This window comes from Misgurnus anguillicaudatus, chromosome 6 (assembly GCF_027580225.2).
Source record: "Misgurnus anguillicaudatus chromosome 6, ASM2758022v2, whole genome shotgun sequence".
NCBI classification, from domain to species: Eukaryota; Metazoa; Chordata; class Actinopteri; order Cypriniformes; family Cobitidae; genus Misgurnus; species Misgurnus anguillicaudatus.
Genome location: NC_073342.2, coordinates 20,346,182 through 20,366,391, shown reverse-complemented (window position 1 = coordinate 20,366,391; position 20,210 = coordinate 20,346,182). Strand labels below are relative to the sequence as shown.

Here is a 20,210-nt window from a genome sequence, read left to right as displayed (position 1 = left end):
GATATGGATGGATGGATTGGGTGAGGGATGGATGGATTGAGGGATGAGTGGATTGAGGGATGGATGGATTGAGGGATGGATGAATGGATTAAGGGATGGATGGATGGATGGATTAAGGGATGGATGGAAAGATAGAGATGGATGGATGGACGGACGGATGGACAGAGAAATTGATGGATGGAAGGATGGACGGACGGACAGACGGACAGAGAAATAGATAGATGGGTGGACTGACGGAAAGTGAATTGGATGGATGGATGGATGGATGGATAAATAGATATGGATGGATGGATGAATAGGTGGATAAATAGATATGGATGGATGGATAAATAGATAGATATGGATGGATGGATTGAGTGAGGGATATATGGATTGAGGGATGAGTGGATTGAGGGATGGATGGATTGAGGGATGAATGGATTGAGGGATGGATGAATGAATTAAGGGATGGATGGAAAGATAGAGATGGATGGATGGATGGATGGACGGACGGACAGAGAAATGGATGGATGGATGGATGGACGGACAGACAGAGAAATGGATGGATGGGTGGACGGACGGACAGAGAATTGGATGGATGGATGGATGGATGGATGAATAAATAGATATGGATGGATGGGTGGATAAATAGATATGGATGGATGGATAAATAGATAGATATAGATGGATGGATTGAGTGAGGGATGGATGGATTGAGGGATGAGTGGATTAAGGGATGGATGGATTGAGGGATGGATGAATGAATTAAGGGATGGATGGAAAGATAGAGATGGATGGATGGACGGACGGATGGACAGAGAAATGGATGGATGGAAGGATGGACGGATGGACGGACAGACCGAGAAATAGATAGATGGGTGGACTGACGGAAAGTAAATTGGATGGATGGATGGATAAATAGATATGGATGGATGGATAAATAGGTGGATAAATAGATATGGATGGATGGATAAATAGATAGATATGGATGGATGGATTGAGTGAGGGATGGATGGATTGAGGGATGAGTGGATTAAGGGATTTATGGATTGAGGGATGAATGGATTGAGGGATGAATGGATTGAGGGATGGATGGATTGAGGGATAGATGGATGGAAAGATGGATGGATGGACAGAGAAATGGATGGATGGATAAATAGATATGGATGGATGGATAGATAAATAAATATGGATGATGGATAGATATGGATGGATGGATTGAGTGAGGGATGGATGGTTTGAGGGATAAGTGGATTGAGGGATGGATGGATTTAGGGATGGAGATGGATGGACGGACGGAGAAATGGATGGATGTATAAATAGATTGGATGGATGGATGGATGGATGAATGGATAGATAGTCTTAGTCAGAAGTATAAGTCATTGGTATTTCAAAGGTGCCAATGTGCAAACATGGGTGAAAGCTATGAGATTTGTGTGTGTCCATTAATCAACAGCAATAAAATAAAAGAGTAGGAAACAGAGGATTATCTTACCATGTTCACAGTGTTTTCCTCCGTAGCCTAATGGGCAGTTACAGTAGTGGCTGTTCCATTTATTCACACAAACCCCTCCGTTCTGACAAACAATCTGGCTACAAAAGTCATGCTTTGCTGCACAACCTGAAAAGAAAGGAAGAGCTTATATTAAATATAAGGATTTCAGTTTGACACCCACTAATAGAAATCAACAAAAAAATGTAGTCCTGTAAAAAAAATGCTTTTCTTTGAAGGGACATAAAACATTATTTAAATGGGTTTTAGGGTAAAACAGTCAATCATAATTTAGTTTTCCTGGACCATTTTTCACCCTTTCTCTGACCGTAGATGCGTGACCTACGCATACAATGCATGCGTACTATTCTGATGATGAAATCTGCGTCACATGTACTGTATGCGAACCTCACGTATACATACAAGGGGAACTATACTTCACATCAATTTTTAATATAAAAAAAAAACTCCCAACATGATCCCCATCATGGACACACGGTTTCTAACCTGCTGATGTTCCGTTGTTGGCAATGAAGCTGGCCATGTCTACAGGCTTGCTGTCGATGGTCAGGTGTCTGATGCAACCCACAAAGTCCCGGTTTCGTACTGGAAAATCTTCAGGAAGGTTTGGAACTCCACCCAAGAGCAGCGGTCCGGTTAGATCCAGTGACCTACATATATATATAAAGATCCCTGAAGCCACAAATACCCAAACAGTCCTCACAGTCTCCATTATCTGACATAATGCCTGTATATTATTTTCATAGGCATCATAACAAATAGTCGAAACTTAGATTTGAAATGATTTAAGGTCTGTGTGTGCACAACGAAATACCGTATCTAGACATTAAAGGGTGGTTTCCCGGACAAGGTTTAGATTTATCAAGGACTAGGCCTTAGTAATATTAGGACATTTAAGTAGTTTTTACAAAAAACAAATATATGTATAAGATACAAGGTGTTTTTAAATTAAGGCAGCTCAAACATGCATTTTTGTCTGTGACTAGGATAAGCCCTGTCCGGGAAACCACCCAAGTGTTATTGGGCATAAAATTGGCATGCACATGCAGAATGGCATGTCACGCTGTGTTTTGAAACAGAGACAATTAGCCTACAATAGCAAATCTCTGCTGTAGATAAGCCAGGAGTGTGTTTCCATTGTAGTGCCCATAAAACTAGTTTGACATGAGACAGAATCCAGAATGGCAGATTACAGAAAGATGGAGCTAAATGAAAGGGGAGTACAGAAGCGCTAAGTAATCTCCTGTAATGATCAGCTATTCAACACCCGTCTGCAGTTACCGTCCATACATACGCTCCCTTTCTATGCAAAATATAACACCCTTAGGACTTTGGATGACGGAAGGTTGTGTGAATGTGCGAGAACAACAGAGATCTAAAGTTTAAAGCCAACATGAAATATTGGGGTTTTGTAGCTTTTAGTCCATGGAGTCTTTGATTCGTGTTTCTGATCTGCTTACTTCTTTTTTCCTGTTTGGGTGGCACGGGCCGCACAGGTGTAGTTCCCGATCTGTCCACCGAAACGGAGAGCCATTGCCACGTCACAGTTATCAACAGCAACCACTGCAACCTTCTCCTCAGAGGGGCCGTGAGGGATGCCGTACCTTCCGATATTGGGCTTGAATAAAACAAAAAATAAGAATATATATAAAAAATTACTCTAAAACCGAAATACTATGCAAATCCCAAAGTCTATGGATCTAAACAGCAATCCCTCTCACACCTTTGTGTAAATAATCATAATAAGCTTTGTTTGTCTGTAATCTCTCCCCCAAAGCATGACAACACTGTTTACACTCTTTGACATTTTGCCCTTCTTACTTCATCTAATTGGATTAAGCCAATGAGATGCTGGCAAAGAGGATGAGCCAAAACCAGAAAGAACCAAACCTTCAATCTTCCCCAGAGACCCAAGCATTTCTACAAGCCAGCACGAATTTGTATTATCATCTGGCAACACTCATGCAAGAGTTTTTTAAATAATTTCAGGTCATTAAAGTTGGTATTGGGGTACTGTTGATGTGCTGAGCTTCTCTTTGATGTTGGGCCTGTGGTGATAAGGAAGTCACAGAGACACAGCTGGTTGTGATGTGAATATCATCCAATCTAAATTGACCTTATGAGGGCCCTCTGGTCACCATTCAGATGTGCAACTAATATGGATGAGACTTTCGCTTTCCTAATCAGGTTTTGGGGGGAAATGTGAGGATACTTTTTTAAGTCCTCAATGTTATTGTATTTAAAGCTGGTCACCACCTAGGCTGACCGTATGCATTATTATAGACAAAAAATGCCAGAAAATGCACCATAAATATGTCAATGCAAAATATATTTGACACAAATGAAAAGATTTTCAGCAATTCCATGATCGTTTGATCTCATTCATGTACCATATAAACAACTGTAACAACAAAAGTTAAGTGTATGTCATTAAAATTCTGTAATTATTCAATTATGTTTATGTGTATTTTGGCACCGGAGTATGTTTTACCTTTGTTAATGTCAGGGAATCAAAGTGACGAATATGACATTGATATTTTACATCTGATCCAGCATTGTGGTTTTTACTATAATCACAACAAGCCCAAATAAAATAACATATCCATGAACAAGGTGCCAGACGCCTCGGGCTGTAGTTGGCACATTCACATGAGGCGGATTGGATTATGAAATGCAATAGTAAGAAACACTAGGCTACCATAACTACCCAATTTATGAAAAAAAACTAGCTAAACTAAAACGTTATTTACTAATTTTAAATTCTGTGTATGTTTTGATAATCGTTCTGAATCTGATCCCTAACAAAATTCCTTCACAAAATGCTATTATTTCAGCGTTTTGCTTAAAAAAAATATTTTTTAAAAAAAAAACATATTTAATAGTTTATAAGCAAAGAAAAAAAATTGAGATAGGATGAAACTTTTTTTTTCCCATTTTATTTGTTTGTTTATTGTTCGTTTGAAAGCAGAGGGTCTGTTCTTTCATTTGATACATTTGTATGTTTATATATATTAAGAAAAAAAATCCTCGAAGGCATTTTGTGTAACTTTTGTGAAAATCACAAAAAATGCTGGCGGGCAGCTTTTAAAAAAATGGCCGGCGGGGAATGAGTTAAATTAAATTGCACTGTATGTATAAAATAGTGTTAACTAAAATTAATATGTTTTTTATATTTATGCATTTCACAGACGCTTTTATCCAAAGTGACTTATAGTGCACTACAAGGTAGTATTTTTTATAAGCATGTGTGTACCCTGGGTTCGAACCATATACTAAAAAATATGAAAAAAAATCTTTGCCACCTAAAACTTTTACGTTTAATCAACTTGAATTTGCAAGTAATTTTAACTTACTATTATTTATCTTGACTAGAGATTAGTTGTTATAATTATAAAATAAAGTTGAAATAAGTCAACTTTATAGCAACTTATCTCTAGTCAAGATAAATAATAGTAAGTTGAAATCTGGGTTGATTAAACGTAAAAATTTAAGGCAGCAAAAAATTGTACAAAATAAAATGTCGATTTAAAAAATGAGAACTATATTGTAAGGCCAAAGTGCAATTAGTTTGCAGCACTTTGACCTCGGCATGCATCATCACTCCTGACTACTCCCCCTCTCGCTCAAACTTCCGTCAATATTACTCCGCCTAAGGTCGAAGTGTTGCAAACTAAGTGCTCTTCCGCCATACAATATAGTTCTCATTTTTATCCGCTTAAAAAAATCTGTTTTATTTTGTGCCACCATACTTACTCGTGTAACTACTCATGTGACAGTCTTTAAATAGGGAAAACATGGAATTGTTTAGTGGCTTCTAAATTCATCCCTGTTTGGATCCTAAGGAATGAATGGGGCTAGGCTAAATGCTAACACATTCACAATGCGCTGTACAAGGATTAAGTGCACGCATTGAAGGAAGATACGTATGTATTGATTCGTCTGGGTTGAGGTAAGAACATAGTAAAATATTGAAAAACAATGGTGTTTTCCTTTAAGGCTTAATATGGGATTGACTTTTGGAGCCAGTCTCGTAGTGGCCAGTTTATGAAGTGCAGTTTAAGTTACTTCCGTGTTGGCTTTATGACAGAGACCAGAAGGTTGCCACTTCATTTGAACCCATGACTTTTAGTGCTGTTAATGCAGTTCTCTACCACTAAGGTAGGTCTATTAGAGTGCCACAATAAGAACCAATGTAGTGCTGATCATTTTACATTTATCTATTCGGGAGCACAGCAAATAATAGACTAACATCTACTTTGTCAGTATTTGTGTTCCCTGATAATTGAACCCATGACCTTTGTGTTGCAAACACAATGCTTTGCAAGCTGAGCTACAGGAACACTATTAAGCTATCGAAACACCACAAAAGGAACAAGGAACGCAATGAAACATTCCTGCATTCTGACACAAATAAATGAAATAAATCCAATCGGTTAAGGCCTGAAGCTGCCAGCCTGGATTTACAGGTGGTGTGAAAACTCTGTGCGTGTAACCCAAGTAAACCCAGGTGTCAACACAGACAGGAAAACATGCCAAACACGTAGCTTAACCTTAACGAACAAAATACCAGGCAAATATCATGTTTCTACTGCTAGCTGATTTGCGTCTCTATTACAACTTTCGACAATCAGTACAAAAACATGACCGAAAGAAAACTGATTCAGGATCAGAGCGTTGACGGCCCTCAAGGCCGAAACTGCAACTCGACCCCCTGCCACTCATAATAAAGGATCCGCTTCCATCGTGAAGCCTTGATGATTCCACGTTCTCGCTTTCGCTGTCTCCGACAACAGAAATGAGCTCGCTGACAAGCTCGATGCCCTCAGGAACAAGCTTACACACAAATCTCGATGACTGTTATTAACCTTCAACCTTGTAACTCATCAGTTCTTTGTCTCACAATTTAAAACAATGTCGTGTGGATCCCTGTGGATAAACATTTTTCATTTCCATACAGGCTGAGGTAAATTTTAAATTGGAAAAAATATGACAAAATTTATTGTTCTGGAGGGCAGAAATGGGAATATTAATACACTCAGGAAATAAAGGTATAAAGCTCACTGTGGTACCCTTTCAAAAAGTACACTTGACGTGACACTGGACCACAAAACCATAATGGTAAATGTTTTTTTTAATAGAGATTTATATATAATTTGAAAGCTGAATAAATAAGCTTTCCATTGATGTATGTAAGGATAGGACAATATTTGGCCAGCTATTTAAAAATCTGAAGGTGCACAAAAATTAAAATATCACTGTAGCAACACATAATACTAATAAATACATTTTTACATAATTTACAAGATATCGTCATGGAACATGATCTTTACTTAATATTCTAATGATTTCTGGCATTAAAAAAATTATTTTGACCGATACAGTGTGCTAAAAATATACCTGTGAGACTTATGACAGGTTTTGTGGTGCAGGGTCACATATTTGAAGAGTTTGGATCCAAAACTTATTTTACTCAAAGTCAATGAAAATCGAGCAGGACCAAACATTTTACAGCTGATTGCTGTCAAAAAAGTTCAGCGACAACGTTCCAAGGATGACAGCAGCAATGACGGTGTTTTTAATATGACAAAGTAAGTGTTTTTTTAAATGCCATTAATGTTTATTTTTTTAAACTAGTATACCACTAGTCAACTAAATGAATATAACACGGCAAAGATGAATCCACATTTATATATTGATTAAATAGATTTATTGCATTTTGAAAAAAAAAACTTCAAAACTGCATTTTGCGTAAAAAATATTCGATTTTATAATAAATCTTTGACAATCAAATTATGGATTTGAATTTTTTATGTTATTATAACCTACAGATGCTATGTGAAAGTTTGTAACAGAAAAGAGTGGTTTTCATCTTGTAACTTTCTTGGTATAGAAAACATGTTTTTACAGAAATGAGTAAAAATGGATTTATTGTGTTCTAAAACCAAACTCTTCATTTATACCTTAAAGAGACATTTTTGGAACTCAAAACGTACATATCTGCACCAAAATTGTACATATTAGGACCTTTTCAAAAGGTATCTTTAGTCATTTTTAGCCACAGTATATAGACAGCAACACATAGACCAGCAAACGTGCTTTTGGGGCATTTTTTGTGATTTACTGCTTTCTTACATAATGTAAAGAACATTGTGTGTAAATATAACCTTGATATCTTTAATATTAACTGGGTAAGGCTATTTCAAAGATTTGACGTAATGTAAAATCAATGACTAAAATCACATTATAAGACTTTATCCAGGGTCACATTTATCTATTTATTTTTTTTACAATACAGCACAGTGGATATTTCAACCAAATCTTGTTATAGAAAATATTCTGACATCCAAACAGAGATGGATTTTACTGTGTTACAAACTTACAAATGTATTACATCAGAGCTTTAGCACAGCTTACTTGATCTTATCATACAAACAACGCTCCAGATGGAGTGAAACTTCATGAAATAAAAACCATATTATAAAGATTTCAAATAACAGGCCCAAGTGTTTTATCCGAAACAAAGCATGTGCCATCTGGCACTATGATAGACTCCCAGTGCGCCATTGTAGCCCCAGATTAACCCACCAGGGGGTTCACTATTGTCTCCATTCCTAATCAGACTATTTGAACTTGAGGTCTTTACATAAGGGGTTAAGGGGGTTGCTGCTACCAACACAAAAGAGCCACCACTATATGCACTATATGCAATCGATTTCAAATAGATGCCTTTAAGGTCTGTTTTATTATTCAATCAATCTACTGGCTGACATATCAGATATATTTGAGCCAGGCCCTTTGACTGTGCACTACGCCTATAACAAATTGATGATACGTATATAAACGGATATTAAATATTTATTGAAAAGGCAAGGATCACAAAGTGATACAAAACACAGACTAAGTAGCAGCTAAGTAGATAATGTGTTGTATGCGAAACTGTTAAGTTGTTTGACCACAATGGAGAAAGCAGAACAATATTACCTTACGGTACATGCTTTATACATACAAGCTATATTGTTTTTAACCATATAATTGTTTTAACCATTCAGCAAATCCTTAATGCTTATAATGGGAATGTTAAACCTTTTTGGCCTTTTATCTGTTCTTTGCAAGTTGGGTGGAGGTTTAAAACAGAAAAATATATCAAAGAAAAAGACAGAGCATGTTGACTGTCATCCCTCAGGGATATATGATTCTTTTGAAGAGTCTTCAGTGAGATTACTTCTAAAGCTTATAATACTGTGAATGTACTTAAATAAAAGCTATATGACTATGGGATAGGGAGTATGTTTATTGAGGTTACTATGGGGTCATTTAGGAACACAAGGAGAGGTTCATGGTAACTTAATGCATTTAAACAAAATGCCTGTTTAATACAGGTGAGAGGTTTTATATTTGCTGCAGCAAACTCTGAAAACTAGTTGCTATTTTTGTCTTTGGACAGCTCTTTGGTCTTGGCCATGTTAGTAGTTGGATTGTTACTGATTGTATGGGGTGGACAGGTGTCTATATGCAGCTAACGACCTCAAACAGGTGCATCTAATTTAGGATAATAAATGGAGTGGAGGTGGACATTTTAAAGGCAGACTAAGAGGTCTTTGAGGGTCAGAATTCTAGCTGATAGACAGGTGTTCAAATACTTATTTGCAGCTGTATCATACAAATTAATAGTTTAAAAATCATATATTGTGATTTCTGGATTTTTTTATTATTATGTCTCTCACAGTAGACATGCACCTACGACGACAATTTCAGACCCCTCCATGATTTCTAAGTGGGAGAACTTGCAAAATAGTAGGGTGTTCAAATACTTATTTTTATCACTGTACATTTTTAAGACACATTTGAATAAATAAATAAAGAAATACTTTGACTTTCCGAATATATATTATCTCCATTCCATAACCAAATGATTAAAACTGTGGAGGGACCAAATGTAAAATTGATCCTGCCACTAAAAACTATTTTTAGTATTATGGGCTGGGTGGCAGTGTTTACCACCCTGCTCATTCATTGGCTTACCTTGTTGTAGTAATGTAGATGAACTGTGTGCCACTGACCATCACTAACCCCACCAGCTACAAACGGAGTCACTGTGGTTTTAGATTCTCCTAAAACAGTAAAGAGGAAACTTGGATAACAGGTGACGTCCAAGAGTAATTTTGATAGTGCTAATCTGATAAAGAAAAATGGAAATGTGTAAAAAACAACCAATACACAGTAGTGGAGAGCGGGGTAACTTGTCACATAGGTAAGTTGTCGACCTGTTCATATCTCCAACACTAGAGGCTCTCTCTCAAAAATCAAATAGTCACTTTGTGTGACAACTTTTATAGTCAACTTTGGGTTCACATGTGGTTAAGATCGCTCTAATCTGACGTTAGCACAATTTTCTTCTTTTTTGGCTTAAAAAGTAAAAAATGTGCACTTTAAATGTTATTTATTTATTTCTGCATTTTCTGATTGTATCTTAACAAAGAGACCATATATATATATATATATATATATATATATATATATATATATATATATATATATATATATATATATATATATATATATATATATATATATATATATATATATATATATATATCAGTGGTCTCAAACTCCGGCGGCCCGCCCTCCCCCTCACCTTTCAAAAGTATAGCATAATCTGGCCCGCAGAAACATTTTTTATTCACTTTGTTTTATATTTGTTAGATTTTTGTTTTAAACGTTTAAGGGTTCGTTCACATGTCGCGTCTAACAACGCGTTAAAACGAGTCAAAGCATTACTTTCCAAAGTGCTCGGGAGCAGAAGTTGCGCTCCGTGGCGTGGGCCGCGTCACCTGTTGCTACGCAGCCATGAGCCACGCGCTCCGTGATGTCGAGGATAACGAAATGCATGATCGGATTTTAATTCCTCAATTTAACCTCGCGTCAATCATATCATTGTCACCATGCGATATAATGCTATATATAATGAAGTATAATATATTATTATGTAGCTTACTATTTAATTACACACAGAGCAGTATTATTTTTTTTCTGTCCAACTAGCTTATGTAACATTGACTACCCATTAAAAATTTTTAGGATCAATTTCACTTATTAATATTTTTCCACATATAATAGAAAATTTATAAAAACTGAAATAACAAAAAACATAATGAAGTCAATACTATGACTGAAAACAATCCAAAATAAATAAAAACAGAAACACTTAGAGGTGGTAATTTTTTTATAATGGTTTATAAATTTATACAGGAAGTCTAGTATTATTATACAATAAATAGTAGAAAATAAACATGACATTTACAGAAATATAGTACTTTTTTTAACGTTAAAATAGCTTTGCGGCCCCTCGATGAAATGTCTGTCTTAGAAAGTTTGAGTTTGAGACCCCTGATATATATACAATAGTCTTCTAAAACCCCACAAAACTAATTCCAAACTAACATTTGGTAAGCACACAAGGAAGATTTTAATATGTGCAACATTTTTCCAGTCCAGTGGTCACAGTAAGTAAATCATTACAGAGATAATGACATGTCAGGACCTCCCATGACTTCCCAGCATGCACTGTAAAATATTTTAGTTGTTTATATCTCTCTCAGACTTAATTACGTTCAGTGGTGGCTGGAGATCTGGGATAGTTGACCTCTGGAGTTCATCATTTACCAGAAACACTGTGTTGTTAGCAGTTTAACATTCCAGGACAGTATAGGAAATGCCTTTCACTGTCTTTATTCTCATCTAATGTGGACTTGCTGACCTTCAATGTTGCAGTAAGACGCATCTGCTTATACTGTACTGGGATACACTTGGGATAAATTCCACTTATATTTTCTTTGGAAAATATTCTGACCGTTTACAGAAACAGGAGGTGGCATTTTACGCACTCTGACTAGATATCAACTCTTGTTGAAGTGTGAGGTTTGGCAAAACAAAGGAACAGGTAGACAGAGGAAGTGTGTTTCATTGCTCTTTGGCCACCTGCTTCCTTTGGCTGAGCTCTGAATGCTGCATGCACGCTGATGTTTCACATATTACACCCAAAAACGAGGGCAAATATTCTGCAGTCTGTACTTGTAAACTAAAATCTGGGTCACTCTTTAAATATGGTAGCAAATGTTATGTTTCACGAGATTGAAGTCAACTACTCACCAGCAGAGAAGGTCAGCTGAATTTGCTCCTCCACAATTTCAATAGCAATAAAATCATGGCGTTCATTAAATCTGCCGTTATACAGCAGCAATGCGTTTCTCTGCCTGGTAGCAAACCTATGGAATTAAAATATTATTTTAATAATGTATCATAATTAACTTGTTTATAACTTCTTGGTATGCTCAAAATGGAAATTGTGGTTTTGTAAAAAGCCATGATAATAAAATGTTACTTTCGTTTAAATGAACATAAATTTATTGGGCAAGTACATAAAAAAATGTCCTTATCATACCAGAATTCAAAGCAATATGCTTATAATAATGTGAGCTGATTTTTTTTAAGGTCAGGGTCAGATTTCGTGGGAAACGTAAAAATAAGTATGTTAAAGGCGGATATAACACTTGTAGCCAATCAGCAGTAAGGGGCGTGTCTACTAACCGTCATCCTTGCCTGGGTTGCGTATGTGTGGGGCGGGTCTATCAAAAGAAGGTCCAGATTCTATTGGGGTAGGTGATTTCAAATATCAACATAGGCTTTCAAACATTGTGCACTCCGCCTTTAAGTAACCTGCAATTTTATGTTTCAAACAGAGATGGCGATAAAGCTGCAAAAAGTGAATTATCGTAGCTTTAAAACATTCCCTGTGGCCGAAATCGCATACTGTGAATTAGATGAAGTACCTACTTATCGATCGTAGAAACAGTAGGTCCTATATAGTATGTGTATGGACAGTATGAATGAATTCAGTTGTACTACATTCGCCATGTTGATTCCAGTGATGTGCGGGTTGACCCAAAAAGAGCGGGTGCCTGCGGTCACCCGCGGTTAAAACATTGCTCAGGTGCGGGTTGTTTATACATTGACCCTCGCATCACTGGTTGATACATCACGTGACATACGTCATCATAATAACAACTTAGTCATTAATCGGAATGACGTTAAACTAGCGCAATTTAACCACAAGGGACAGCTTTTTAATGTATTTGTATTTAAAGGAACAGTATGTAAGAAATCTATATAAATTAATCATAAAATGGCCCTGATATGTCACTAGACATTTAGAAATCATTTTCATTTCAAATACTTATATCACTGACAACAGTGGTCTGGCCAGGATATTGTCATTTATAAAGTGTAGTTGCAGCCCTCAACTGATGTTTATGTTGTCATTTTGTGTATTGGCCACCAGTTGTGTGATTGCAGTACCAGTTTAAGCCACAAGTTTTGTGATTGCAATACCTGTTTTGGCCACAATCCTACATACTGTTCCTTTAAATAGAGCCACATTACCGCTTTCTGACATTTTTAAATAAAACAACGCATCTTCTTTTTCTTCGTTGCTTAACTCATCTCCTTGTTCATCAAAAAAAAAAAAAAAAAATTTAGGATCTTGCTAGAAGTAGCAGGTCATCCGGGTACTTTTCGCCTAATGTTTTTTAAATACTTTCCCTGCGTCCCAATTTGAATACAATTAGTTCTAAGTAGTTGTCAAAATTAGATTTAGTATGTCTCATCTCTGTTAAAGTACTCAAATGTTCATACTTTTCCATAGCAAAACAGTAAATACTTTTAGGGCATGGGATGCAGGCTATGAATTTTGACATACTAGTCGCTTGGCCTACTGCTTTTCGCCTACTGCTTTTCGCTTACTATATAGTATATAGTAACCTGTTTTCAAACAGGTTTTCTGAACACACTCCCTTTCTGCTATTGGTCAGACAAGCTTATAGCCCTGAATTGAACTCATGTCATTGGTTAAGAGCCAATGTTCAAATATAGCAACGTTTCGAAGGTACCACAGAGCTTTTTTGGTTAAATTTGATATTAAAGGGACACTTCACTTTTTTGAAAATAGGCTCATTTTTCAGTTCCCCTAGAGTTAAACATTTGATTTGATTTTGACAATTTTGGAATCATTTAGTTGATCTCCAGGTCTGGTGGTACCAATTTTAGCATAGCTTAGCATAATCCATTGAATCTGATTAGACCATTAGCATCACGCTCAAAAATGACCAAAGAGTTTCAATATTATTTCCTATTTAAAACTTGACTCTTCTGTAGTTACATCGTGTACTAATGCTGCGTTCCAGGCAGGTTTTTAAACCCGTGAGTTGCGACTTCGAAACCACGACTCACGACCCTATGCGTTCCAGGTAGCCTGTAATTCGTGTTTTTACAACCTTCTACCGGTGAAAGTGCACTGGAACGGCAGTCAAACCTGTGACTTCCCACCCGTGAACTCGTACAAGATCGATGTACTCCCAGTTCAGAGTCGTGAGTCGTGGTTTTGAAGTCGTGAGTTACGGGTTACAGGTTGCCTGGAACGCAGCATAAGACAGACGTAAAATTAATTGACGGAAAAATTAAAAGTAGTGATTTTCTAGGCAGATATGGATAGGAACTATACTCTCATTCAGGCGTAATAATCAAAGACTTTGCTGCCGTAACATGGCTGCACACTGCAAAAAATGACTTTCTTACTTAGTATTTTTGTCTTGTTTTCAGTAGAAATATCTAAAAATTCTTAAATTAAGATGCTTTTTCTTGATGAGCAAAATGAGCTAAGTAAATAAGTCTAGTTTTAAGACAAATAATATACAATTTAAGTGAAATTGTCCTTAAAACAAGCTAAATTATCTGCCAATGGGGTGAGAAAAAAAATTGTGAAATAAGATTTCTTTTTTCTTTAACACTTAATTCAAGTAAAATTTTCTTACTCCATTGGCAGATATTTTTGCTTGTTGTAAGCACAAATTTACTTAAATATTTTTTTTTTTTGTTTAAAACTATATTTTTTTATTATGTCATTTTGCTCATCAAGAAAATTAATCTTCATTTAAGAATTTTTAGATACATTATTTATACTGAAAACAAGACAAAAATACTAAGTAAGAAAGTCATTTTTTGCAGTGTGTGCAGGAGGTGCAATGATATTACGCAGCGCCCGAAAATAGTCCCCAGCTATTGAAAGTTACCAAGGGGACTACTTTCAGGTGCTGCGTAATATCATTGCGCCTCCTGCAGCCATGGTACGGCAGCAAAGTATTTGATTATTACGCTGGAATGAGAGTATAGCTCCTAGCCATATCGGTCTAGAAAATCACAACTTTTAATTTCTCGTCGGTCTTAGTATGTAACTACAGAAGAGTCAACTTTTAAATAGGAAAATATCGAAACTCTTTGCTAATTTTTTAGCGCGATGCTAATGGTCTAATCAGATTCAATGGATTATGCTAAGCTATGCTAAAAGTGGTACAGCCAGACCCGGAGATCAGCTGAATGGATTCAAAAACGGTAAAAATCAAATGTTTACCTCTAAAGGAGCTGGAAAATTAGCAAATTTTCAAAAAAAAGTGGAGTGTCCCTTTAAGGATGGGAGAAAAATACATGACACTTATAGTCCATGAATTATGATTACATTTTTAATTAATATGAATTTTTAATCCACAAGTCGACGGCAGAATAGCAGCCCAGGAACATTTTAATATCACAGGCAATAATTGTTGACAACGTCATAACAGAAGATTAAAAAAGATAGGGAGTGGAGGAAAAGGAAATGAAGTGATAAAGCGTGCCAGGAGACATAGCTGGAGGTAATGACGCAGTGATCTAAAGGGAAAGCTGACACTCTGATGTTTGCCATCCACTGGTATCTCTCTCGCTTGGCCCTGTGATGAAGGCACCTGGGAGCTTTGCAGGCAGAGGTGTCAGATAGCACATGGCAAAGGGGCAAACTGACAGGAAATATGAACAAAGTTGCCTCGCCGCACGTGGCATCCTGTTTTTATGTTTTCCATGAGAGGAACTTGTATATCTGGTATGAAATGTTGTATAATTTGCTTGATCTTTTACATGGTAATTAATACATGCTGTAATACAAAGTCTATGGGGAAGTGGAGGAGGCCAAACAGGTGTTTACCCTTAGACAATTTTACCATGGGTATTGTAGTTTAGGAGGTAATGTTACTACTATGAATCAGAAGTAAATTAATGTTAATTTGGTAATATTTATTCATATAAAAAATCTATACTGTATGTATATAATGTGACCCTGTCTGTAAAAACCCAGCTAAAGCCATTCTTTAGAACATTCTGTCCAAATATAACCTTGATATATATTGACTGAGTAAGGTCATGTCAAAGATTGAAATCAATGAGTGAAATCAAACGTTGATGCTCCTAATCTCATAAGTATATAAAGGAGTGGAGGGATGATAAATGGAGGACTCACATGAAGGAGAGGGTGAAGTGAAATCTCTGTCTCAGGCCTCTGAAGGTAATGAAGGATTGGCCGGGGAAGCTGCGTGTGGTCATCTCGCAATAGGGCTTTTCATACTCGCCGTCGGGACACTGGCACAGGAAACCCCCCACCAGAAGATCCACACACCTGCCTCCATTCTTACACACCCCGGCTACACAGCGTCCTGATCGGGTGTTCACCTCACAGCGCTCACCTAGAGAATTACAGCATTAAAAGGATGTTCTCAATTGCCAGAATCATTTCGATTTGTTCCTTAGTTTGCACAAACAAGCATACATCATATTTACAGTAATAAACTTATAATAAAAGTCTGTGGGACAATGCACTGTAATGAGTTTTACAGGAACAATACTTCAACATCAGTGTTCTTCAACAGACTAGTTTAGAATGCTACATTTCGCATTTCAATTGGCACATATTAATGACAAGCACAATTTAGCCACCAAATGAAATTTTAGATTGCACGAAAACGTGTTCCCCTCTTAACCCAATCATTCGAGAATCGCTCCAAACAGCACAATAGCCAACAGTTCTGTTCAAACGAGAAGGCTTTAGAGACCACTGAGCAGCGTGTCCTCTTCGCTTACTGAGTCCAGGCGGGCCGCTGTGTTCACTGACCCCTGCTAGCCTTTGTTCATGCTCGAAAGCAACAAAACCACAGCTAAGCAACAGAAGAACAATGTAGATGTCCTGGTGGTCTGTAAGACACCTGTTATGCTTCACTAGCCTGGCAGGGGGACATGAGATCTGCGGTTAACTCACGAAGGCTCGTTGTTAGAAGATGCCTGTAGCAAAAGTGACATCATTCACACTGTTATAAGTTTACCAGAGGGGTCCTTTGATTTCAGATGTGTTCGCAAAGAACGGTTATGAGCATTTGATCAAATTGAAGATAATTTCAAGATGAACAAATGGATGAAAGACATGACAGCTTTGCTTAATGATGCGATAAAGGTCAAATGAACCTGATTATCTTGTTCTCAGTGTTGCTTTTGTGCGTCTGTCTGTGTGAATGCGTGCGTTCAGGGCATCTCCCAAAGGCGGGTAAACTGAGAAAATTTATTGCCTATAAATGTTTTACCTATAAATGTGCATGAATGTGTCTTGCAAAAAATCTATATTTTATTTAAAACAAATAAAACATTTTCCTTGCATATTTGATGCAAGCAATACAGGTCACTGTGTCACCTGCAGCTCATACAAAAATGCTTATAAAAAAGTTATGTTTTGGGCCATGTTTGCCTTTATTTGATAGACAGTATGTAAGGAGAAGAAAAGAAAGGGTGGAGGGAAATGGGATCGGCAAAAGACTTCGAGTTGGGGTTTTAACTCGGGTTAACTCAGCTCTAATCGGTCAAATTTGACTAAGATAAACTTTTAGACTTGTGTACAAGGAGCTTAAAACCATGTGATGTTGCATTGCTAATAAAATTAGCCGACTTGACATTTACTCGCCAAACTAATTTTACTTTACTTGCAGATGGTGCTGGTGTTTGTATACTATGTACTATGCATGGATAGATAGATGTGTGTGGGATACGCTTAAAACTCTGAAGCCCAAATAACAGAAATCATCACATTGCACAACACATTAAATTTAAGAATTTGGCAGATCATTTTTTTCCAAAGCGACTTATAAGGTAAAGGTTTTATTATTATGTACCTTGCATGGGATCGAACCCTTAACTTTTTGCACTGTTAAAGGAATAGTCTACTCATTTTCAATATTAAAATATGTTATTACCTTAACTAAGAATTGTTGATACATCCCTCTATCATCTGTGTGCGTGCACGTAAACGCTGGAGCGCGCTGCGACGCTTCGATAGCATTTAGCTTAGCCCCATACTATATTTTATGGCGTAATAGCACTTTTGGGAGTACTTCGACTCGCCTGAAAAGTCCGCTCCCCTTCTCCCTCTCATAATGGGAGAGGGAGGGTGTTACTGCGCCGAGTCGAAGTACTCCCAAAAGTGCTATTACGCCATACAATATAGTTCCTCTTTTAAATCCGCTTAGAAAAGCTCTACGTTTTATTTTGTACCACCAAACTTGCTCGTATAACTACTCGTCTTAAATAGGAAAAACGTTGATGTGTTTGGTCACTTCTAACTTGATCTCTGATTGGTACCATTGAATGAATGGGGCTAAGCTAAAGGCTATCGAAGCGTCGCAGCGCGCTCCAGCGCTTACGTGCACGCACACAGATGACAGAAGGATGTATCAACAATTCTTAGTTAAGGTAATAACATATTTTAATATTGAAAATGAGTAGACTATTCCTTTAACGCAATGCTATATCACTGAGCTACACTGAGAATGTAAACTATGTGGTAAAAAAAGAAACAAGGTGATAACATCACCCCAAAAATCTATCACTATGCTGACAAATGCGTCAGAACAAACATCTGAGGTTTGCTTGAAGGATTTTTCCTTGTTTCGCGTGTAATCCGGTATCTCTGATTCCACGCCAGCTCAGTGTGCACGCTATTGTGTTTCTGACATTACCTTGACAAGATCTGGGCCCAGAGGAACTATGTCTACTGAGACACACAAAAGAGCTTCCAAAGAGGTAATGATCCAAATGTCGGTCAGATAATCCCTCATTTTAGAGGAATTACAGGGATACATTACTTTGTAATGAGAGAAACTCATGAGAGCTACTACAGAGGCCACTGTCAACACCTCTAGTTATGACCACATGCTACCTGAGGGCACCGGAGGGCAGAGGTTCACTGCTCTTTACTGTAGATCAGAAACTCGAGCTCACAGAGAGACAGATGCTGTCAAAGTAAGTGATCAAAAGCGGGAACTTTGAACCTCGGGACTGAAGCGGGACTCAGGCTAGCATTCCTGTTGTCAACTTACACAAGGTCATGTCTTCCCACAAAAGTAGATCCAATCTTTTTGACAGACCCCAAACTAAGAGGCTAATTAGAAGGTGACAATTTGCACCCAATTTGGAGTTAACTATTTGAGCAAAACACTCTTAACTGTGTTATTACTTGTGCTAGTAAATGGAATTTATTAAATTCCTAATAGTTAGAGTTAAATGTAGGTGTGTAACTCGTTCACATTTTTGTATTATGCTTATAAAAGATGAATCAATTAATGTGCTAGAACCATACAGCCCCTTTGTACATTTCTTTAAGCAACTGAATTTATTTTTTATTTTAGTACCTACTCATGAAAGTAACCATCTACCAACCACCCATTACACCCTAGCACCCATTTAGAATACCCTAGCAACCGTATAAAACTCCCCTATCAACCACATAAACTCCCCTATCAACCACATAAATCTGTCCTGGCAACTAATCAGAAGACCATAGCAACCACATAAACCCAACATGATCTCACAAAGTCCCGTGGTATAGTGACGGAATATTTTGCTAATTTATTTGTGTCATTGTCACAGATCTCCAAATTTTTCCGTGCCCATACCACAGACTTTCTTTCCCGTGTCAGTTTCACGTACTGGTAACTCAATTGTTTTTCCTATTTTTAAACCATTTTTGTGTGGGTTTGGGGTTAGATTTGAAGTTTGGGTTAGGATGTCACTTTAACTATTGGTTTATACTATTTTTCTAGATTTTTAAACAACTGTCGCCTGACCTTAGTGTTAGAGTTGGGTTTGGGTTAGGATGTCATTTTTTGTTACAGAAAGTCGTTCTAACCCCAAACCCACGCAAAAATTGTAAGAAAATAGGAAAAACAATGGAGTAACCGATACTTCAAAACTGACACGGAAGAGAAAGCCTGTGATACGGGCACAGAAAAATGCAGAGATCCGTGACAATGACAAGGATAAATGAGCAAAATATTCTGTCACTATAAAAGAAATTTGTGAGATCAGGTTGCATAAACCCCATAGAAATCAATTAAAAGACCCTAGCAACCACATAAAAACAGCATAGCAATTAATCAACGTACCCTAGCAACCACATAAGAACACCCTAGCAATCAAATAAAAAAATCCTAGCAACCCTGTAAAACACCCTAGAAATCAATTAGAAGACCATAGAAACTAGGGCTGTGTATCGCCAACAATTTCGCGGTACGATACGTATCCCGATACAAAGGTCCCGATACGATGCGCATCACGATACAATACTATTTTGAATTACATTTTTTGTTCAGAATTTAGTAACATTATTATTATTATCTGTTTATTGTACATTGAATAAGCAGTGTTGTAACAGTTGTTTTTGCCATTCATTTATTAGCTTTTGGGGTAACATAGAAATGCTTAAAATCTCAGAGTTAGTACTTATGTTTTTTTAAAAGCAGTTTTACAAAGATAGTGCCTT

At 37.0% G+C, this 20,210-nt stretch overlaps 1 protein-coding gene across 1 annotated transcript in view; it reads right to left on the bottom strand.

The window, feature by feature from the left end:
* The window catches only part of celsr1b (cadherin EGF LAG seven-pass G-type receptor 1b), a 74,742-nt gene that overhangs the window by 31,587 nt on the left and 22,945 nt on the right, over nucleotides 1-20,210 (bottom strand). The window contains exons 3-8 of the mRNA XM_073868728.1: nucleotides 15,873-16,095; nucleotides 11,642-11,757; nucleotides 9,515-9,603; nucleotides 2,953-3,110; nucleotides 1,979-2,142; nucleotides 1,475-1,600 (exon numbers count right to left, since the gene is read on the bottom strand). Coding sequence (XP_073724829.1) covers nucleotides 1,475-1,600; nucleotides 1,979-2,142; nucleotides 2,953-3,110; nucleotides 9,515-9,603; nucleotides 11,642-11,757; nucleotides 15,873-16,095 — 876 coding nt within the window. The remainder of the gene's footprint in view (nucleotides 1-1,474; nucleotides 1,601-1,978; nucleotides 2,143-2,952; nucleotides 3,111-9,514; nucleotides 9,604-11,641; nucleotides 11,758-15,872; nucleotides 16,096-20,210) is intronic.